This window comes from Sander vitreus, chromosome 6 (genome assembly GCF_031162955.1).
Source record: "Sander vitreus isolate 19-12246 chromosome 6, sanVit1, whole genome shotgun sequence".
NCBI classification, from domain to species: Eukaryota; Metazoa; Chordata; class Actinopteri; order Perciformes; family Percidae; genus Sander; species Sander vitreus.
In genome coordinates, this window is record NC_135860.1 from 17,438,787 (window position 1) to 17,461,810 (window position 23,024).

The 23,024-nt window shown below is 39.8% G+C and overlaps 1 protein-coding gene and 1 long non-coding RNA gene across 4 annotated transcripts in view; one reads left to right on the forward strand and one right to left on the reverse strand.

Annotated features, from left to right (window-relative positions):
* The window catches only part of aplp1 (amyloid beta (A4) precursor-like protein 1), a 33,789-nt gene extending 16,637 nt beyond the window's left edge, over window positions 1–17,152 (forward strand). The window contains exons 2-17 of one of the 2 annotated variants that reach the window (XM_078253213.1): window positions 4,487–4,666; window positions 5,673–5,802; window positions 7,274–7,386; window positions 7,830–8,023; window positions 8,119–8,429; window positions 9,137–9,264; window positions 10,669–10,743; window positions 10,864–11,022; window positions 11,174–11,302; window positions 11,676–11,775; window positions 11,896–12,063; window positions 12,193–12,213; window positions 12,327–12,394; window positions 12,577–12,642; window positions 12,803–12,946; window positions 14,166–17,152. In XM_078253213.1, the coding sequence (XP_078109339.1) occupies window positions 4,487–4,666; window positions 5,673–5,802; window positions 7,274–7,386; window positions 7,830–8,023; window positions 8,119–8,429; window positions 9,137–9,264; window positions 10,669–10,743; window positions 10,864–11,022; window positions 11,174–11,302; window positions 11,676–11,775; window positions 11,896–12,063; window positions 12,193–12,213; window positions 12,327–12,394; window positions 12,577–12,642; window positions 12,803–12,946; window positions 14,166–14,267 (2,088 nt within the window). In that variant the 3' untranslated portion in view covers window positions 14,268–17,152. The remainder of the gene's footprint in view (window positions 1–4,486; window positions 4,667–5,672; window positions 5,803–7,273; window positions 7,387–7,829; window positions 8,024–8,118; window positions 8,430–9,136; window positions 9,265–10,668; window positions 10,744–10,863; window positions 11,023–11,173; window positions 11,303–11,675; window positions 11,776–11,895; window positions 12,064–12,192; window positions 12,214–12,326; window positions 12,395–12,576; window positions 12,643–12,802; window positions 12,947–14,165) is intronic. The other variant, XM_078253214.1, reaches the window with a different exon arrangement.
* The window catches only part of LOC144519822 (uncharacterized), a 30,543-nt gene continuing 13,829 nt past the window's right edge, over window positions 6,311–23,024 (reverse strand). For both annotated transcript variants that reach the window (XR_013502139.1, XR_013502140.1), the window contains 2 exons: window positions 10,830–11,041; window positions 6,311–8,056 (listed from right to left, as the gene is read on the reverse strand). This is a non-coding gene — a long non-coding RNA (uncharacterized LOC144519822). The remainder of the gene's footprint in view (window positions 8,057–10,829; window positions 11,042–23,024) is intronic.

Here is a 23,024-nt window from a genome sequence, read left to right on the forward strand (position 1 = left end):
TACAACACATTGTAATTTAACCATAAATGTCTGTACCAAATTTCACTAAAAGCCAAAAATGTTGACCTCGTGATGGCGTTAGAGGAAAAGTCAGGGGATTACGTCAGTAGGCTTTATCCTCTGAATGTCTATCCATCCAATAGTGGTTGAAATATTTCAGGCTGGTCCAAAGTGGTGGACCGACCGACCAGTGGACTGACATTGACATTTATAGAGCCATGCTGCTTGCATGGCTACATTTATTATTTATTGTTACCTATTCAGGTTCACTAATTGGTAAGTTATATGGGAGACAATTTGTTGTGTACATGTTTGGTCTGTATGACCCACAGTTTTGGAATAAAGTAGGTGTGTGCAACAGAAATAAGTGTGCACCATACTTAGCTACACATGATTTTCCCTGCCCTCCAAAATCTCTTTCTTTATCAATTGACGATTGTTATGTTGTTAGACTCTGCTCTTGGTTGAATGACCAACTTGCCATCATTAGCAACTTAGCAAATCCTCTCCACCGTCCTCAACAGCACTCTGGTACATACATATTCGTGCAGTTCTGTCGTGGTTGGGCTTCAGGTCGGATATTGGAGTTGATTTCACAATGATATGTGATCTAGGGCTTAAGAACGATTGACATGATGCAATTATTTGAACTGGACAAAAAGTACAATAGGTACTATTTAGCAATGCATGCTAAAAGGTATTTTAGCATTAATTGCCTAGGTATTTTAGGATTAATTGCCTGGCTTAACTGTAAAAGTGATATGTATATATTTTAGTGTAATACAGTAATTAAAGCTATAGTGCGTAGTTTCTGCCGCCCCCATGAGCAATTCTAAGGTTGGTTCTAATGTTGGCGCGTCCACATGATACAAGCCTTCCGTGACCGCACACAGCCCCCACCGCTCCTCCACACAGTTGCTAGTAGCCAAGGACACGAAAAATTAAAAAACATGATGTACTCTTCAGAAGAGGTAATTATCTTTACTCGAGTTTCTGCGCGGGAAAGTCACCGGACGCCACAATCTGATGTACATAGCTATACTGAGAAATACAGAGAGAGTTTTGTAGAGCTTAATTAGCTTTGTAGCAACTCATTTGGCAATGGCTTGAATGTAACGGACGTTCATTAATATCAAAAAGTTACTTTCTAAAGTTTTAAGGTTCCACTTGACTAAACATGATCAAATAAAAAAGCTAATGAAAACAGTATGTTTTCGGAACAAGTACAGTCAACAACATTCACTGGAATGAAATCAGGCTTCTATTGTCTTTCCCGAGTTAAAGCACTTAGTCTTGCCAGATGTTTCCCAGACTCATTAGTGTTGCATTAACTGATTTCCCAGGTCAGTGTTTATTTTTCAAAAAAATAGGTCCACAATCTGACCATTCTACGTGAAGCACTGAAGATGTTAAATACCGCAAAATACATTTCTGTCCAGCAACTGATGTATCCTTAAAAGTGTTCTTCACCATTTTTAAGAACAAAAAGGACTGACGCATGTTGATGACAGCTTTGGTTATTGCTGTGAGAATACAATGACAGTATGATGAAACACATACTGTCCAAAGGCACTGCCTGGCATTTACACAACAGAGCAGACTGAGTCTATGTGATGTCAGCCCCTGAGCGAGGTTTATGGGATACTGTGGCTGTGTGTGGTGGTGACCAGCGTGTGGGAAAGGAGTGATCATAGGAGACCAAAAGAAGTGTACATCATAAAACAGTATTTCTTATTATGGGTTATCACAAGAGGGAGATCTAATCTGGTTCCAGATCAGGCTGGAGGCTGGGTGTGCGGCCTTGCCTGGAGGTCATGGCCTCAGTCTCCTGATGGACTGCTATTGATTGGGGGGAACGTGGCGATACAGTTGCAGTCGCTCAGCATTGATTTTCTGCAAGTGCAGTAGTGGAGAGCAGGCAGAATGAGAGAGCTGGACCAGGGGGAGCTGCCAGGTTATCTTCTGAAATATCAGGAAGTATTTTTCTTCTTTTTTTCATGGCACTGACCTTCCCTGAGTCAAAGAGATATATCTATTTAGACATTAGATCAGCAGCTTCAGCAGTGTTTTCTTGTGCTCATCCAACAATACTCTTAAACAATAAAAAGCTCAAATTCAGCACTGTCAATATAGTCAATATTTTATAATGCAAAAAGTAATGCAGAATTTAATTTGTATATAACCCACGTAATCGTGAGCCAGGATGTGCAGGATTGCCTATAAGGAGGAAGTCAGGCAACGTAGTTTATAAAGTGATAAAGTCCCCTAGGGAGGACGTCAAGGTAGACAAAAAAATGGGTCAAAAAACACACAGGACTCCCACCCAGAAGTATGCCGTTTGTGTCTCTGTGAAAGCAAAAGTCACCATTGACTTATTTTACCTTACTCTTGTTTCATAACTTACATACTTGACTAACGTCATATACGTAAGTAATGTAACAAACATACTTCTTTTAACCCTAACCACAATCTTTTCCTAAACGTAACCAAGTAGATTTGTAGCCTAAACAGGTTGAGCACTGCACAGTCGCAAAGATCGCTCATGTTGCTGAAAATTTGTAGAATAAAGCACAATAAATTCAATATAAATATCATACGAAGTACAAATAAGAGTTTGTTTTCCAAACCAAATGTTTAGTTATTTTAGATTTTTAAATGTTTTCCATACCATCTAAGCAGCCATTGTTTTCATTCATTTAACTGTGGGGTGATCGTTAACTTGAAACTTGCTGTGCAAGTGCTGACCAGCCAAAGCTTTAGAATTGGCTTCAAAAAAGCATTGTTTCAGAATGCAATATTGTGAAAACCCCAGAAGGCAAACAATGGGAAAATATGCTCAACAAGAAAAAGGCAAAGTCAATTTTGTAGCATTTAAAAAATGAGTTATGTTCAAAGTATAAATCTATCCTGTAGCATGTTGACTGTGACGGATTACCTGTCTCAAGCTCATTTGCTCATCATCCACTGGCAATTTATATTCAAACAATATTAAAATGAATTGGAAAAAGTCTATAAGGTAGGAAAATGCATTCATAAATCTAAAAAACTCTGCTACGCTTTGAGAAATGGTCAGCAATAATGAAAAGTAGATCCGTAATTTGTAAGAAATCTGCTAGGACATGCAGAAACACAAACTCCTCTTAGCGTAATTATAATGCATAGACTGTTCAGGGCCTTTTATATTTATTGTACATTTACTCAAAGGGTTTTATATATTTATTTTATTCTGTTTGAATTTTAATTAGGACTTCAAACACTTGAGCTCCGGTCGGCCAAAGCAGGGCTTCCCTTTGATCAGGCGTCACTCTCCCATATTTTATCTCCTCCATTCCTTCCCTTTGGGTAACTTCCTTCTAATTGGCTCAGCGTCGCTCGCCTTGTCTGTCATCAGTATGTCTATCTCTCTGTCTGTCAGCGCAGATGAAAGGATATGCGTTTTACATAGGCTCCGGGGCGCGGGATGCCTTTTTGAGGAGTTGGGAGGTTGGACAGTAAACATTATTGCATGCTCTCTACCATGAATGTTACTGTCAAGTGATGCACTGAGAAACCCACATCTTTTACTTGCACTAAGTGACCTCCAGCAGACTGTGTGCATGTGTTTGGTAAACAACTCATGTTTGCACCAGAGATGATTCAGACATCCAACATAACATACTTTTGCACTTTCCCATGATTTTTGAAGGCTTGCTGCCGTCCCGTTTTCTAAAAAAACTGTTTTGTATGTTAGGTCAGATGAAGTCCTTGTTTGTGCTGTTTTCCTCCTCCTCCCTAACCCCTCCCTTCCTTTATTCCTCCCTGGGCTCTCGCTGTCTCTGTGCTGTGTGTTAATGTAGTGAAGTGGCCCATCAGTCAATGAGCTTGTATTAACACCTGACTCCCAACCCTAGCTGCTGTTTCTTCCCTCCCCCAGGCAGAGGCAACATATCCCACGATCAATAACAACATCCTAGAAGGCCGCTGGAGAAGGGGGGCGGGGGGCAGGCAGTCTTTTACATACTGTTGTATATTTCTGCTATACACCTTCCTTTTCATCCACCATCCATTCCTTTTGTCAGCTGTCTCTGCTGTCAGCAAACAGGGAGCATATGCCATCAGTCAATAACTCAGGCCTTTTATTGGCTCTTCTTGTCATTCACTTCAGGGTTATTTCAACAGGGAGTCTTCTATGGATCTTTCCTGAATTTTTAGTTTTTCCGATATTCTCTTAAAGCTTGCAGTGTGCACTCAATTCTCCTGTGTATTAGCTTCTACTTCCTTCCTCTACATTCTCGCCTCTCTGTTTCGATCTTACACTTACTCAGTCTTGCACCCTGGCTTACACTTGGGGTCGAATGTTGGATAGTGCTGGAGTGCATTTAGGAATTATCTGTGGTCTACCCGCCCTGGATCAGCTTCAAACGCAATATTATCTGCCATTGTGTTTGTATCGACGCCTCCTCACCTCCCTTGTCTCTCCTCCCCCCCTCCCTCCCATGCTTTTTAGGCTCTGGCAATGACCGAGGTGAACGGGCCAGGCCTCCAGGTGGCAGAGCCGCAGATTGCCATGTTTTGTGGCCGTCAGCTCCTGCACATGAACCTACAGACTGGCCAGTGGGAGCCGGATCCTCAGGGCCGTCCGGGCTGCTTCAAAGAGCCTGGTGAAATCCTGTCCTACTGTCAAGAGGTAGGGTCCTGAAACTTGCAAGGGAAATAACATAAACCTGAACAACTGCAATGAACACCAGTCTGGATCAATGCTTTTAACAGCAGCGCATCAGAATCATCCTTAATGGCAAAGAGCTGGTCTTGAAAGAATGTTGCATTAAATCAACACTGTAGAAAAATCAAGTAAATGTGCATATTCTTATTCTCTAATTTGCTTTTTTTTAACACCTGTCCTATAAATCTATATATTTAACCATATATAGTAAAGTGATGGTGGCCTGTTGGAATATTTCAATATTTCATTTGTAGCACCATCCACTTTTCCCCCTCTTGTTACCTGATATGTGTACTCTTTAACATATACTGTAAAGTAATCAATGGTACACATACTCTCCATACACTCCACATTTATTTGAAGTGCAACAGTAAGGCAACCAAGCGCCATCTGGAGGTCAGAGTAGACATAGCTGCTACAAAGAGCAGCAGCCATGAGCCTGAATGGACTGTAATGTGATTAGCAGACACATTATGCATCTGTGATGGCTTTTACACAAAAGCCTCACTGTTTTCCTTGACATGTGTGATGAAAGCATTTTTAGTGTGCATTCAGACTCTGTGTCAGCTACATTTCTCTCACCATTACACCTCACGAGTTTCAAATTATGGGCCTCAATTTTAAGTGTAAGTAGTCAGATGTGAAATTGGAAAACAAGAATGTTCATTGAAATGATAACTTCAGAATGGCAAGTCCAACGTGGCTTCAGATGAAGGCCTTACACAGCTTTGTATACATATTTAGAAAATATGTTGCATGACTCTCTCCCTTGTTAGTGTTTTCCCCACTGACTGTCCTCTCCCCCGGATCATGCTACTTTGATTCTCCCCCTCTCAAACAATTCCTGAACCTCTTCTCTAACCATTTTCTCCCTGTCCACTGCTCCTCTTGTCTTAAAACCCTCTGTTCTGTCCATCCATCTATCTGTTTCTGTGTCTCTTGTCGTCTCTGCATGTACCTGTATGTCCAGATGTACCCAGCACTTCCGATCTCCCATATAGAGGAGTCAAAAAGACCTGTCACCATCCCCGCCTGGTGTAAGAAAGGTTGGGGCCACTGCCAGACACACCCCTTCATAGTCCTGCCCTACCGCTGTCTAGGTAAGAACAACACACTGGACTGCCATTACACTACCAAGAATACACAAGTTTAGATTTCCTATTTTAGATAGATTGACTTTGTGCTTGAGATCATGCCACCTTGTCTCAGTAATATTTTAAGCTTTTGGCCTTTTTTGATAGTAGACAGTGGAAACCGAAAAGTAATGTGGGAATAGAGACAGAGGACCACCAAATTCAAACCAGGATTATTGCAGTTATGTTTTGACCACTAGATCAACAGGACACCCCCATGGAATAGTTGAATATTTTGGGAAACATGCATATTCGCTTTTTTACAGAGGTAGATGAGAAGATTGACATCACTCTCATGTCTGTCTGTTAAAAGTTGTGAAAAGAAATACTGGGAACCAATCAATCGGCCTGTTCCGAACAGGCACTCGCTTCAAACGGGCACTGCACTTGTGAATACAGCCAGCAGCAGCTTAGCATCAAGACGTTGAGCTGCTCCTTCTCTTGGTTTATTGCACAAGATAGAATAGGCCAGGCCTCAATAGTATCAATTTTATAGTAATCAACAACACATCATTTTGAGATTCCCTTGAACACTACACAGCCTATAGCATTGTGTTTTATTGGGACATAAGATACAACAACATACAGTATATTAAAGAAAATAAAGTGACATCATGAATCAAAGCAGAAAAATCATATAGCTCATGCCCATGCAAATAATGTATATGCTAACATGATAAGCATGCTTACCACATATGGCTTTACATTGATTAAAAAAAAATCACTTTGCGTCTCTCCCAGCATCAGCTTTCTATTTGGGTTACTGTTAGAACTGTAGATAGGCGGTGATACAAAGCAGGATGTGCAGTTTTACAGTATTGCAGACAGTGCCGTCTGATATAAGCCACTAGGGGGGCAGATAGGCCTACAATGGATGAGAGAATGACTGAGTGAGTAATAAACAGTAAGTCACCCTGGATTCATGAAGCACTTTGATTTTTTCGAACAGCGCCGTAGAATTGGCCTGATGGGTCAAAACTTTCCTTTATGCATGAGACCTAAAGACCAGCGTGTAGTATTAGTGCTGTATGAAGAACAGCTTTTAATTGGATATAGACTATTAAACCTCTTGTTCATTTCTGTATGGTCTATTGTATAAAACAAATAAGTCATCTGCATTTATGATCTCTATAATACATGTTTTATATTAATTTTTAGCAAAGCACATTTTTACTTGATGTCCTTGACTTGCTACCATAGCTGCAGTTTGTCTGCTCAAAGTGCTTGTACGTTACACATGTACACCTTCTGTCTGTCCTAATTTATGCACTCTAGCTTATCTATTCTAGTCCACAATTTATCTACTTGTTTCATGTAATCTGTGTATCGTTCAGCTTGTGTTTATACATGTACACTCTTTTTGCGCACTTAAAGTACTCCCACTGCTTTAAATCATCTTACACTGACACTGACACTTTTTTCTTCAATCCTGCTGCAGAGGGCGAGTATGTGAGCGAGGCCCTGCTGGTGCCTGACCGATGCCGTTTCCTCCACCAGGAGCAGATGGATGCTTGCGAGAGTTACGTGTACTGGCACAACATTGCTAAGGAGGTGAGAAGGGCAGATCAAGGGCATGTTTCCAATTGTAGAATGACGACCTGTGAGTAAGAAAAAAACAAAGGTTTTCAAGCCACGTTAAAGCATCAGAGTGATTTTTATGAGACTTTCCACTGGGGGCATTTTCATGTACACAATGAACTTTCCAGTGCAGATTTAAAACCTATTCTGCAGCCAGCCCTAACAGCAATAAGACAGCAATAAGACGTGTCAGACTAGACTAGACAAGTCTGTCCAGTGGTGTGTTGTGTATCACGTCATACTTTTTGACAGTACACCTACATGAGGTTTTTTTAAAGATCAAAATGGTGGCAGAGTTCAAGCTGTAATTCTCCCTCATTATCACCTCCTGTCAACTTTTTATTTACCCACAGGAGAAACTCAGCTCAATATACATTGTGTTTTCAACTTAGTGGAATTGATTGCCTCCCTCTTAGGAATGCACTGCAGACAATCTGGAGCTCCACAGCTACGGGATGCTGTTGCCGTGTGGAGACCATTTCCGCGGGGTCGAGTATGTGTGCTGCCCAGGCCGAGGCAGTTCAGGCGGTAAAGGAGAGACGGAGGAAAGAGAAGTCCCTGCTGGTCCGCAGACTCTCACATCCCAGACCAGTGAAAAACTCAACTCTGTGTAAGACGATTCAGCTTGACCACACGGAGATGTCTGAGGATGAGAGATTGTGTGTTAGTGTTCATCAGACTAATGACTGTTCCACTTCTCCACAGCACCAAAGTGACAGCCCCCACTCCGAGCCCCTCTCCTGACACAGATGTGGACGAGGCCGATATGGAAGAGGAGGATGATGAAGTGGTGGAAGAGGAGGGGGAGGAGGAAGAGGAAGAGGAGGAGGAGGAGGAAGTTGATGAGGAGGAGGTAGAAGAAGAGGAAGAGGAGGCCATTCCTGTTAAAGATCCAGAGGAGTATGAATACCCCATTGACTCAGGCCCCTACCAGACATCAGACTATCTGGACTCTTTCTACTACAAGAAAGGCCATAAACCCACCACCTCTGCACCTCTGATGAAAGGAGACATCTGTGAGTGTCCCTAAGTTATTCTGTTAATCGTTCAAGTGTTTGTAAAAAGCACCCACAACAACCTCCAGGCCTCAGCGGGGAAATACTGTTCACAGGAAATGGAGCAGTTGACCACTAGACACATGAACGTGACTAAGAACAAACTCAGGATGGTAAACCATGACAGTGCTCACTATAATATAATAATAATAATAATAATAATAATAATAAATGTATTCCCATTAAAACAAGTGGAATTTATGTACTGTAACTAATTCAGTTTACTTGAAGTCTCAATGCAAATTCCAATTTCTTCATCACAAAAATATAATGGATTACATTTAATAATCTTGTAAATTGCTTTCCAATATTGGGGATTAGTTGAAAGCCAGATAATCTATAGTAATGATTCTTCTTGTGTGTTGCACAAAGCGATGCTTTTCCTGGTACTCTGCTGAGGTTATAAAAAAGTAATTATCGTCAGTCAAAATTTTCTCCAGGACACAGCAGATGTAGTTGTACATTGTTGCCTGTTTAATTTGTCCCTTTTCTCAAATTATAGTGTAAAATGGCCCTCTCTCCCTCTTGCTACTTTCTCAGTGCACACCCTGTCACATTTTGACCAGGGCTGTTCTTTTAATTACAGGAGAATTGCTCTCTGGCTCTTGCGATCTGCGTGACCTCTATTAATCTTTATCTAACCTCTGTTTTCTGTCTCTCCCATCTAGTGACTACACCTCGGCCCACAGATGGCGTTGATGTTTATTTCGAGAAGCCAGTGGATGACACTGAGCATGCCAACTTCCTGCGTGCCAAAACAGACCTGGAAGAGCGTAGAATGAAGCGCATCAATGAGGTGACTTTCACAGGGCTAAGAACAGGCTAATAGTTTGTTGGCTGGCAGGTCGGACTGAGACTGGCTGTTCCATTGCTTTCATTTTCTAATCTTATTCTTAGAATGACAAGTCACCGACCTGCACATGTTTTGTGTATTCAAGGAAGCAGATAAAGAAAAGAATAATATAAATGTCACATACGGCGCTAAGAAACAGAGCTGGGTGGTGCGGTCTAAAATTGATCTTATGGACAGTGGACCGTATATATTCCCATGTATAATGAATCCTCTCATAATGTGATGTTTTGTCCAATAAATATTTTCTGTTTTACTGTAACATTGCATTGTTGTTTACAGTGCACTTTTCAACCACTCTCAGCAGATTACTTTCACTCTAGAACATTGTAAATGTAGATATGAAAGACAAAAGAGCTTTAGATTTAGAGCAACAATGTGTACATGGTATATCCAAAAATTTACTATTATGAAAAAAGTGTTTGCCATCTGATGCAAATGCTTCATTTTGAGATGTGTTTATGGTATTTTGAATGCAGTGTTTCATTTTGAAGGAGATGTGAGGCATTTTGCATTTTGTGTGTGCAGTTTTGGGACTTGTGTGTAGAGTTTTGAAAAAAGGAGACATAGTTTTGAAAAACGTGTGTAAGCAGTTGGAAAAAACTGTAAGAGCGTATCACACTGCACTCTATGTTTTTGTGCATGTGTGTATCTTACATGCACACAAGACAGCAGCTGTACAACTTCAAGATTGTCTTTTTGATTTGTGGTTTTACCACAAATACCGTATTTTCCTCACTGCAGTCAAGCCATCTCGCTCAGCAGTTTCGATCAGCACCATGTCTTTACAGATGTATTTACTGTTCTTAACTGGCCTTCTATATAAAAAAGGACAACTTAGTAAGTCAGACAATCATATTTGCATCATAGTTTTTATTTTTATTTTTAACATTTATTGTAACCAGCATTTGTTGTTGTGGTGATAGAGTTGATCAAAGGTGTTGTTGTGGCAACTAATACCCCACTTTCTTGAAAGAATAGTTCAACATTTTTGGGAAATACCTATATTTCATGAAAATATTTGTTTTCCGTGAAAAACTTAACTTGGCATTTTTACACTTCATATTTGTACATGCTATGAGAGTGGTATCCATGTCGGAAATTTGAATGAAGATCAGTGATGTTTTTAACCGGTGCACCAGTTAACAGGCAGAGTTGCTTGTGTGCTTTGTGATGTGACAACTTACACACAGTCTATAGCAAAGCAAATGGTACAGCCAAAAATATATATCCTGTTGCGTGCCTCTGTCAGTGTGCTATTTATACAGGTTATTCCCCATTTCATACTATGATAGTGTATGTGATACTTTTATAGAAATAAACTGGTGTCATGTCTTTTTAATTCCTTAGATCATGAAGGAATGGGCAGAGGCAGACAACCAGTCAAAGAATCTGCCAAAGTCAGAGCGACAGGCCCTGAATGAGGTAAGCAGACATTTGTCAACCTGCTGCATTGGGTTTATTCAAAAGTTGAAGTTATCCTGTGGTAGTGTAACACCAGCTTTACTCACCCTTGCATCTACTCCCTCATCTTTCCTCTATAAGCACTTCCAGTCTGTGCTGCAAACGCTGGAGGAACAGGTCGCTGGAGAGAGACAGAGGCTGGTGGAGACTCATCTTGCCAGAGTGGAGGCCATACTTAACAACAACCGCCGCCTGGCCCTGGAGAACTACCTCACTGCCGTACAGTCTGATCCCCCTCAGGTAAGTCCATCGTGGAGTGCTGAGGAGGGGAGTAAAACAGCACACATAAAAAGTTAAACCTGGCAACAATCACAAATATGCTTTAGATTCTTTCTCTGTGGTACCTTTTATCTTACTGGCATTTCCTGACTCCTTCAACTCTGTCTTCCAGCCAGAGCGTGTACTGCAGGCTCTGAAGCGATACATGAACGCAGAGCAGAAGGACCGCAGACACACACTCCGGCATTACCAGCATATTGTGGCTGTCGACCCCCAGAAGGCTGAGCAAATGAAATTCCAGGTGTGTGTGTGTGTGTGTGTGTGTGTGTGTGTGTGTCTGAGAGTGTGTGAGGTATTTGCTTCCGAGAGGCTTTTTATCCACACCCGTGCTTTTGAGATGCAAGGTGTGCTGAAGAGCTTGTACGTGTTGCGGATAAGTTAATAAATACTGAACTCGCAGAGGTAAAACCAGCTACCAGTCTTCTTTTTATTAAACTTAGATTAAAGCCAGTCTTTGCTGACTTGAAATGCAGCTTTAGACACATGACTCCATATAAAATCTGTTTAGGCTTTCATTTTTTATTAATTTAAGGAAGCAATTCACTGCTTCTTTTATCACAGCAAGACCAGTTTGGCACACAGACTCATTGTTTGAGCTCCGTGGCCCTCTGCAGGTGTACACACATCTCCATGTAATTGAAGAGAGGATGAACCAGAGTCTTGCACTGCTGTACAAGGACCCTACCTTGGCTGAGGAGCTGCACAATGATATCCGTAAGCTTTAACTAACGTTATCCATCATTATATCCTTTTTTTCAGTGTTCAAATCTGCAGACCCCTGTGTGTGAACGTGTTGATGACTTCTGTTTTTTTCTCTTTATGTGCCACCTGTAGAGGAGCTGGTCAAGGCAGAAAGAGGAGATATCAGTGAGCTCATGACCACCTCCTTCTCCGAGACCCGCACGACTGAGGAGCTTCTGCCGGCTGAGAGCGAGGAGGAAAAGGATGATGAAGAGGAAGAGGAGAGAGCCTTCCAAAACAGGCCTTATCTTCCGCGCATTGGTATTTACATCCACATACTACTCATACAAATTCAGCATCCTTAAGTCTGTCCTAATTGTGTAAGTGAGGTGTAAAAACGCCAGGCTGCTGTTGTTTATAATGCTTTTTTCACTCTTTTTTTCTCTAAAGAACTGCAGTCTAATAAGAAAGGTGAGCTGGTAGTCAGTGTCATTAAAAGCATGGCTTCCTTTCTGTTTACAATGATTGCAGTGTACTTACTCTTACTTTTGCTCACAGCTACATGTTTTTGTATCCACCCTTAGTGTCTGCAGTCGATGAATATGACTATACCACATCTGAGAGAGGCCCTACTTATGAATATGAGGAAAAGGTAATGATGATGATCATTTTGGCCATTCTGAAAGGCTGGTGATATTTCAAATGGACTCCATTTCAGTTTAATAAACACTATGCTTAAGAAATACACAGAAATATGTGCTTTGTGTTTGTATGTTTTCAATGTTTATGCGTCCCAATATTTCTCCTATTCTTACACATTCCCTGTCCTCTTAGATCAACACCTCTGTGGAGCTCAAGCAGGTAGTCAACAAGCCTCCTGAGATCGAGAGAGACGAACTGGTAAGGGCTAGTATGAGAATCATAATGTTCCTGTGTTCAAAAACAAGTGAAGAAATTAGCATGAATTCAAATTAAAATGACTTAGTTCATATTGTCCCTACAGTACAGTACATGTCACTTTTTTAATGTCTCACTGCACATTTTTTCACTCTTTTCACAGCAACCCGATGCCTTGGAGACGTTTAACCGTGGTGCCATTGTGGGGTTGCTCGTGGTGGCCGTGGCGATTGCCATGGTGATGGTAATCAGCTTGCTGCTGGTGCGCAGAAAGCCATACGGCACTATCAGTCATGGCATCGTAGAGGTACGATCCTAGATAGGCCTTTTTATTTAAGCCAAAAGCAGTCTTAATGTGTAATATGTTTGCATTGAAATGTCTTAAAATGGCTTTACCTGTGTTATGTACTTTTTTTTACTTGTGTACTTGTGTACATTATCCCAAATGTTTCCAACAATGTTCAAACCCAGAGAAATCTGTAATTTTAATCAGTGATACAGAGCGTGTCATACAGTATAACCTGTGACCACTCTAGCTCCTCCAACGTCCATCAAAACATTGGAAACGCCGGAAACACCAGATGATACATTTGGGAGTAATTGTAAATCATACAATGTCACAGACGTATACTCAGTAACAGTAATGCATCAATTGTTTCTGCCATACAGCATGTTTTTTCATTACTTACATGCCACTTTGCAACACAGTAATACAGTAGAGACCTAATTTACTGATAGGATATTTCAATATCGATCCCTAATTCGGATCCTAATTGGGAGACCCCTAGCGGCAGAAAATTACGTATTATATATTTAAAGGAATAGTTTGACATTTCGGAATATATGCTTATTCACTTTGGTTGCAATCTTAATAAATACCACTGACACAACTGCACAGTAAATATGAAGCTACAGCCAGCAGCCGGTTAGCTTACAGTAGCATAGCATGGAAGACTGGAAAGATTGCAAAACAACTATCCTGGTTCTGGCCAAAGATATAAATACAAAAGAATGACTCTTCCAGCACCAAGCACATAACCCCCCATAAAATGGTGAATTGTCAGTTTACACTTTAATACAATTACAAGTTTTTCTATGGATTAACTAACGTGGATGTAACATATTAATTATTGAGATTTAGAGGCGCTGGTTAGCAGATTTTGTTACCTGTGGACAGAGCCAGGCTAGCCATTTCCCCGTTTCCAGTCTTTATGTTAAGCTAAGCTAACTGGCTGTTGGTTCCAGCTACATACTTACAGTACAGATATGAGAGTGGTATTGATCTTTTCATCTAACTCTAGGCAAGAAAACAAATAAGCATATTACCCCAAATGCCAAATTATTAATTTAAGGTAGTTGGTGATTAAATACTATATATAAGAAGTCTTTTGGGCTCTCCCAGAACCAGAGGCCTTTGCAGATTCTTAAACAATAAACACTTTATTCACATCTCAGTTGATGGTGTAGTCCTTGCTCGTAAATTTGTCTTTAGTGTGTAATAATTAGAGCTTTTGTGTGTCTCGCAGCAGGTTGACCCCATGCTGACGCCAGAGGAACGACAGCTCAACAAAATGCAAAACCATGGCTATGAAAACCCTACCTACAAATTCTTTGAACAGATGAACTGAGGTACTGGGGCTGCCAACAAGTCATGCCTGACCACTTGTTTTGTCGTCCCCCATCCCCCACCACCCCCACTCTTCCTTACAGTGGTGTCCCAGCTACACTCCCTTTGACGGATTTATATGTTGCAAACATGAAATAACTGAATAAGTATGGGGAACCTATTGTAAATGACCAACAACAACCTGTCATCACTACTAGAATGTGAATAATGACATATGATACAAACTCGCATCACCTATTATAATCTAATACTCCTAGAGTCTGAGTAGAGGGGTAGAGTCTGAGGATTGTTCTTACCATTAACGGTGCCACAGCGTTTCATAATCCTGAAAACATTCACTTCATAGACAGGAAAACCATCCCAGTGGCATGACTTGACCCATTGCTCCTCACTAGATGTGAAGTTGAACGGTACATAATGCTTTATAGTATTTATTTTTTAGTGGTAAACTCTTTCGTTCAAATTGTATCGCAGATATGATGTATCTGTGTAGATGAGTGTGAGTGACAGCCTAGTTAAATGATGGTGTAATTCTCAATTTGAAACCCACTCAGTGATAAAAGGGCAATTACGAAGTTCTTGTCAAGCTGTCCTTACCTCCATGAGCTACTGTAACATTTGACAATACCTCTAATATTAAGACATGAACATTAAGTGAGGATGTGGAGGTGTTTACTTTGAATGTGTGAGACATTTAGGTTTTCATTTTAAAACATACAAAACTATGTTCTGGTACAAAAAGCATCATGTTTTTTTAATTCTAAGGATCTGCTCTCATTATTATTATTAATTATTTGGCCAAATATACCAAATATTCCATTTAGCTAATTTAGTCAGTGAATGAGTTTATTTTATTTGTACTGCTACCTAAATAACTGTAAACAGAATAATCAGAAGTCTGTTATGTTAATGAAAGCATGACAACTTGGTGTATGATACTGCTGTATTTATTTGTGTTGTTCTTGTCATTGCTTTTGAAAAGTTAGAAATGTCACCGTTCAAAATGGACACTGTAAATAACGTAAGAAATACATACTACTAGATGTAGACATTTCTATGATTAATTTGCATCGATGTTATGGAATAATACATAAAACTAGTACATTGTGCTGTTGCGAGAAGGAGAAACATTTTCCTAACATGGCTGATTGAAAACGGACTGTTGTAAAAACCAGCACAAGACAACGACACAGTAACTTCTTTCTGAATGTATTTAAGGTAGACATTGAGATTCCATCTTCTTTTTCAGTAATGCATCATTCCCCTAGTAGACCTAATAGGAGTAGTGAAGTTCAACACATCCAACAGACAGAATACATGCGTGGCGTCCTTCTCATCACTTCCTGTAGCAGCCTGTTCATTTTCACATTTGGCAGATGCTTAGGCGTGTTATAATGCACAGAGCAGCGGAGTGTAAAAGCCACAGCTATAGTGATGTGAAGTGTCGGTGTGTTTAGTAAGACCACACTCAGGCATGATAGTAGTAAAACATGTTGTATGTCTTTAAATCTCCCAGTTTGACAATTTTGGACTCAACAACATGAAATGTTAGTACTCTATAGATGCTATATTTAAGTTACTCTCTTCTTAAATAGCTTTTCACTGAATGACTCATTGTAGTTTGTCATATGTATGATCAACATAGTACCCTGTAGGTAAAGAAGAAAGGGATTGCCCCTTTTATGGCTGATTGTTAACTGCTTAGTGTGTCAGGTAGAATTTCCTTTAGCCACTTCTATCAGAACATCTTGGTTAAGGAAGGTCACATTGTGGGATTTTGCTTTTTGTTTATCAGTCTTTACGTAACTACGCTATAGTAGAGATAATCCATACCAAAATTAGTTCATATTTTATTTATTTATTACTGGTGGAAGTTTTCTTTAAAACCCTGCATTTGTTCATTCAATGTAAAAGTTATTTACTTATAAGTTGTTGTGTTTTTTTTTGTAAAGTTTGCTTTGCAATAAGCAAAAAAGAGTTTGACTATCAGAGGTGTGATTTAACATTAATCTTCAGTTTTTTTCGTTAGGCAGATTAATTGCAGGTTGCGGTTGTGTTATGACAGGTGAAGAGAAGTCATAGCCTTTGTATAATTTGTACAGCTACGTAAGTGAATGAAAACGTATGTTCACAGTTTAAGTCAGTTGATCTTGTAATGATACTACTGAAACCATAGATGAGAATAAGCTTGCCTGTGTTTCCCAAACCACTGAAGGTTTCCTACCAGCATTTAGCAGACTTAGAATGGTGTATACTGTAGTTAATCGAATCACATTTGTACGTACGTCCTCTGTCAAATTCTGGACTTCTTTGTTGGTCTGTCCCCTTACTTCCCGGCGAAATATAAACAATGTTATTGAGATTTTAATTGCTGCATTATTGCCTTTTACAATGCTGTGTTTTGGATGTAATTATTCTGTATTTTTTATTTCTATGTAATAATCAGTTGGATCAAGGGTCATGCTTTTCACCTGTAATGTAAATTTAGAAGCTTGTATGAGAAAACATTGACAAGTTTATAACATTCAGAAATGTGAAGTATAGAGAGACATATGGCCTCTGCCTAATTGACAAGGAGTGGCACTAAGCACAAGTAGAACCAAATTACTCAATTTGTGTACAGGTTGCTAAATGTTAGACATTGATTCTGTCTGTCTGATTTCAATTATACCGCATTGATTCTAGGGATGTTGATAGCACCATTGAGAGAGCTGTTCTTCATTTTCATTCAGACCTTTAACCAAAGACATGCTCCACAAATAAGCAGACAGTTATTCCTATTTGGCAAAGATGTTCTCTGTTGTGTAACTGTATTTGCAAGCAATCTGAGAAATTAAAACTGGTCAAGCTAATTAATAGTGTAATAAAAATGAATGACCCATAAAATACTGTGTCTGTGCTTATTGAATTACTTCACAGATTTGCAGATGTTCATTCATCCATCTCACAGAGGCAAGATGCAGGAGATTGAAAACTGATTATGATGTAACCTGTGTGATGATGTAAAAGCTCCAGTCAAGAGGGGGGAAACTGACTAACTCATTCTGGAAAATCTTTTTTTTCTTTTCTTGCATCTCCTCAGTTGAAATTTTTGGAAAAAGAAACCTAAAGTACACTTAGAGTATATTAGAATTTGTTTTTTGCCACATTACAATCAACAATGGTTTCATGACTAAGAAGTTCCACAGTGCAGTTTTTAAGGTGTGATTTGATGTTTGTCTGAAATACAAGTCCTGCTTTTTTGTGTGTCAGACATTGACGTAATATAATACATTTGAAAACTTTCTACAAGATACAATCTTAATCAAGATAAAGATCAGGTGTAAGATAAGGTTTTCTCTCAGTTCTCAGTATGGAGTTTCAGTGACTCCTTAAGCCACAGTGTCATTTCTGTGAGGCCAAAATTAAAGTTCACTTCCTATGTCAGGAGAGATACATATGATACATATCACATCAGTGCTCTCAACAAAGCAAAATAAACTATATAGGCTTTATGTTTCAATGAATTTCCTTCAGTTTTTAATGAGGGGCCGGGGCTATAACATTTAATTTACATTAGAATTCTACAAACAATGGTACTGTACAGAGAAAACCGACCAACACCAGAGACAAAAATTCAACTGATTAGTTTCCTTGACACAGTTCCCAAGCAGCAATTCACCTGACTGTCACTAGCGTGGGTAGGCCTAACACTTCCTTCACCCACAAATTACAACGAAGCGTCAAGACCCAGCCCCTAGCCCTGCACAGGATCACTTCTTCCAAACCACAACACTGACGGGTAGTCCTGCTTACCCAGATTACTGTGAAAAGGCTCTGTGGCTGTACAGTTTGTCATTGATGCCTCAGCGCACATCAGTCATCTTGGTAGTGGTTCCTCTGAAGTCGACTGCTACCTATACTGCCACTGTGGTAATGTAAGACGAGTCATATTAACCATGACTTTTATCACATCACAGTCTGAGTGTGCTTTGTGTTTAGTTCACTAACACTTTGATTCATTCAACAAAAGAACAATATGAAACCCCTTAGTATGCAGAGATTAAAATGCTTGGTAGGTAGATCAAAGGTGAGTTGCTTACTTGATGAATTAAAAGATCAACATTGTTAACATCATATAAGATGTGTGGCTGCTGATGGACACTAGTGTAGAATGAATGAAGAATGTGCATAGACTAGCTTTTACCTCAGATACCCCACACAGTTAGACACCTCAGTGAGTCAGCATTGATGCTGGGTCTGATGGTTATTGTTAAACTGACAGTGAGGGGATAGCAGATACTGTGGAGTGTGGTGTGGGGGACTAACACTCTTGATATTACTGGAAGGTGAAGCCCTCTGCTCTAGCTGTATCCTTTCCATATGGTGCAAGATGACATTTAAGTGTTGGTATAATGCTAATTTCTCTGAGAGGAATACATGAGATCACACTGGTTTGTAGCAATACTTGATGATTACTGTTCACACAGAAAAAGGTATGCACAGAAGCCCCCCAAATGTCAGCGCGCACACACACACACACAGTGGAAGGTCAGTAATATATACGTAGCTGTTGGAAGGAAAGCACATCTTCTTAAAATGGAATCATAACTTGAGAAATGTCACCTAAAGTCAACAAGTCAAACCTGTGAACACACTAATTACAAGAAATCACCTTGTGTTTAACACTACACAACACACACACTAACACTACACACATGTCCCTTGGCCACAAAAGTGACAAGTGGAAAGGGCACTACTCTATGCGTGTTTAAATGATACATTTGGAATTTAGTTCTTAGTTCTTTAGTATTTGGGGGCATGCTTTGTAGCTGCTTAGAACGCCAGATATTTTCTTCTATGTTCAATTGTGTAAGGTTTGGCATGCAAGAAAATTCCAAAACAAGTCCATATGTTTGCTTACACTATACTCATGACATAGAAACATCACTACACAGGACAAATGGAGGGCAGCATGCCAAATTTAATTTAATTTATTTTACATCATATATGTTTCCATATATTACATGCATATGTCATGACCAAAACAACTATGTAAATCAGACGGTACTGTATGTAACATTAGAACATCTCTTCCCGAGCACACTCATATATCACTTCAGGTCATAAATCTACAGTTACTGTAATTAGACCTACACATATACACATCTGGTGCAGAACTTCTGATGACAAGCCTAATCAATATTAGATCACTTTCCAATGACGCATTACTAACTAGTGGCCCGATTAAAGAGCATAATGTTGACATGAGGAATGTACATTTAGTGAGAACTGTATATGCCAAAATATTATTACCTCCTGATGAATTCTGTTTGCCTGATATCAAATAGAATTGTCAACTCATTACATTCAGTTTCCATATTCAGCCTGACATTACCTCCACTCTAACCGATTTCTGTGGGGGAGGGGATTTGATTTTCCCCAACTAATCACAAGAGACCAACGTATCCGCCTGAATCTAACGTCATTTTAAGCCAGGACTTTAAAGAGTGGAGTGAAGCGAAGTAAAAACAAACTACGATGTCGGGCGATAAAGAGAGGGTTAGAGATGTGTTTCATCTAGAGTCTTTTTATCATCTGGGAAGCAAAAGAACGAGCAAGACCCGTAGCTCGTGTGAGTACTTCCCAGTACAGAACACATACACACACACACACAGGCATCATAGCTTCAGCAAGACGTCACTTACACAACCTTTGGCTGTGCAGTCTCTTATTACGTATACGCCCATTACTTCAACAGTTTTACAACAACCTGGGAATTTCTTGACTTGGTAAATTATCTTTCAAATTGACAATGTGTAATTCATGGCACAATTTCACTGGATCAAAAATGTATTTGTCTCTTGTCTAGACTACCATTCATATTTCTTCCAAAATAAGGTCATATGGTGGTCCACTGGAAGGGGAGACTTTGCCTCTCTATTTTGACAGCTTGACAACAGCTTGAAATGGCATTGATTGGCTTATTGGAAGTCCCCCCATTGATTGTTTTTTCAGTGAACTCTGGAGTGGGCAGATTCAAAGATCTGGACCCCGGCAAGAATTCTGTCCGAATTGCATTGTTGTCTCTTATTATCCTATGAGCCAGCTGTGTTGACAGTGTTTTAATTGTAATGTCTGAATTGTGAATATTAAATATCACCCAGATTAACCCTATTTGTGTGGACTGTCACCACAGGAAAATCAGAACTGTGGTTTGTCATACCAATCATTTTTAACAGACCAGCAGAAAACTAAAGTCAAAGTATCAAACAGCCCAAATAGGCATATTTTCAGACAGAACCAAACTTTGATGTGTGCATCAGAACTACTGAAACCTCAGAGCAATCAATTTACAGCATACCTCAACGATTGTTAACTGTCTAATAGCTTAGATGTTGGAAGCTGGGTTTTAGATGTTTTCCTCTCTCTAAAACTAGTCTTCTTTCTTCCTTCTCCTCTCTTCTTGCTTTTGTTTTAGCCTACCTTAGCCTGCATGAGATCAACCCTGATAAACTTCTTGTACTGTCTCAAAACTACATTAGTATTCATCGATGGGTGTGTTTTTGGTCCTATCTGTAATTGTATTCTATTTTCCAAAACAGCATAGACCCAGAGCATTAAATTGTTGAGATTGGTGTACCACAAAGCTTTGTTTTGAACCCACTGCTAATTCAAATCTACATTATGTTTCTGAGCTAGGAGTAAATTTGGCATCTATTTTCAAAGCTATGCTGATGACACTCAACTCTATATATTCTTTAAAAATGTCTTGTCACTGAATCAAAAAATAGAGATAATGCCTTGTACTGTATAACATTTTGATATTTGACTGATTATTCAGCTTGAGTCAAATATCAAAAACTTAACTAGAACTGCAAGCAATTATGACGGGGTCCAAGCCTCCCGGCGCCAGTCACCCCCGACGCGAGTCGCCCGTCGACCCAAAGCGTGACGGTGGGGAGGCAAACATCGGGAAATATCGAGGGCGTGAGCCACAAGGTCTGCAGAACGTTGCCGTTGCAAATATCCCATAACATTGATTGAGTAAAAGGGCCAAAACTGGTCTACGTTGACTATAGCGCCCCCAAATGGCTGATCTTTGCCAAATTTGGTAGAGAGCCTCAGTTCAGCATGCCAAAGGTGGGGATTTTGGCCAGATCTGGTGCATATCGTAGCGGGAGGTTGAATAATAATCTGGAGTTTTGCAATTATAGCATTTACTGTGGTAGAGATATTGCCATTGCAAACTTCACATTTAAATGCATTGTGTTATTTGCCAAAACGCGTCTACGTTCATTATAGCGCCCCCTAATGGCCGATTTTCACCAAATGTGGTACAGAGGCTCGGAGTGCGATGTTGAACAACAGTACCAAGTTTTGCTGTTATACCAATTAATTTGGCTGAGATATGCTAAAGTTCATGTTTTGTGGCAAGCTACGAAATTAGTTTGCTTGTAAATTGCGAATAGTTTAACATAGCAAAATTCTTTTTGATAACTTTGGTCAGGTGCATCTGGAGATGCTACGTACCAAGTTGTGTGCCAATAGGTCGCACGGCCTAGGAGGAGATAAAAAAGTTGGTTTCGCGCAGTCATAGCTAGCTACACAAATTTGTTTGTGCGGAATTTGCGCAATTTTCATCTGATAAAATTTCTTTTGATAACTTTTTGTCAGGTCGGTCTGGAGAGGCTACTTACCAAGTTTTGTGCAGATCAGTCGCACGGTCTAGGAGGAGTTACAAAAAGTAGGTTTACAATAAATTGCGATTTTTCACGCATAAAAGTCAAGGCCGGAAATGGGCGTGGCCTATATCAGGAGATTCAGCTGAATTCAGGGAACGCGTGGATATGTGTATTTTTTATGTGCGATGTACGGTTCTGGAGTTATAAGGCCAAACGCGTTTTTTCTGCTATAGCACCACCTAGTGGTGGAAGTGTCTGATTTTTTTGTGTCTGAGGTCCGTGCAGGGTTCTGGACCAGTCCTGAAAACTGCTCCACTACAGTATGTACACCAGCAATGTGCTAACTTTGTCAGCTGCGTTTTACAAATACATTTTGAAAATCATTGTATAAATATTCACATATATCAAATTATATTACAGTATATTCCAATGATACTTGCATTTCAAATGCAACAATTGCAAAAACAGAGTGTGTCCTTCTAAAATGTGTATGACCATAATACAGAGTTTTAATAATACTGTATAGTACAATAATAAATAGGATGCTAATCAAGTTTTTAATGGCCAAATAAAGCTTTAAAGGCAAACAAAGGAGTAATAATGTACTCATTACTCAACCATCAAGGTCTGCTAAGCTGACCAGCTCTCTACAGTTGGCCTATTTTTACAGGTTTTCACACTGACATCTGATATATCGAAAGGACAAAGCAGATATTTTTATTTTAAGGGTGCAGCTTTCAGTTAGGCCTAGGTCTGCATAACGCTACCACTGGGCTTTGTCTGAATGTTTCCTGTCACAGATCAGTGTCTTTGAAGTGGTTTTTGTCTCAGCACACAACAGCCTATTAACATAGTGACCAGCAAGTGATGCTGGAGGGGAGGAAATCATGTACAGCATTTACAGGTATACAGCATCAGTAGGGGATGCAAATACCACTCTAACCACTGTCCCTGTTATGCTCAATTTCTTTTTTGCGATGAGGACTCGTAAATCTAAAATGTAACTGCCTTTAAAGTAACATTAAGCACACCGCATATGGTACAACTAATCTACAGTGCACATATTTACCTGCGTAGCATTCAAGGCGCGGTAA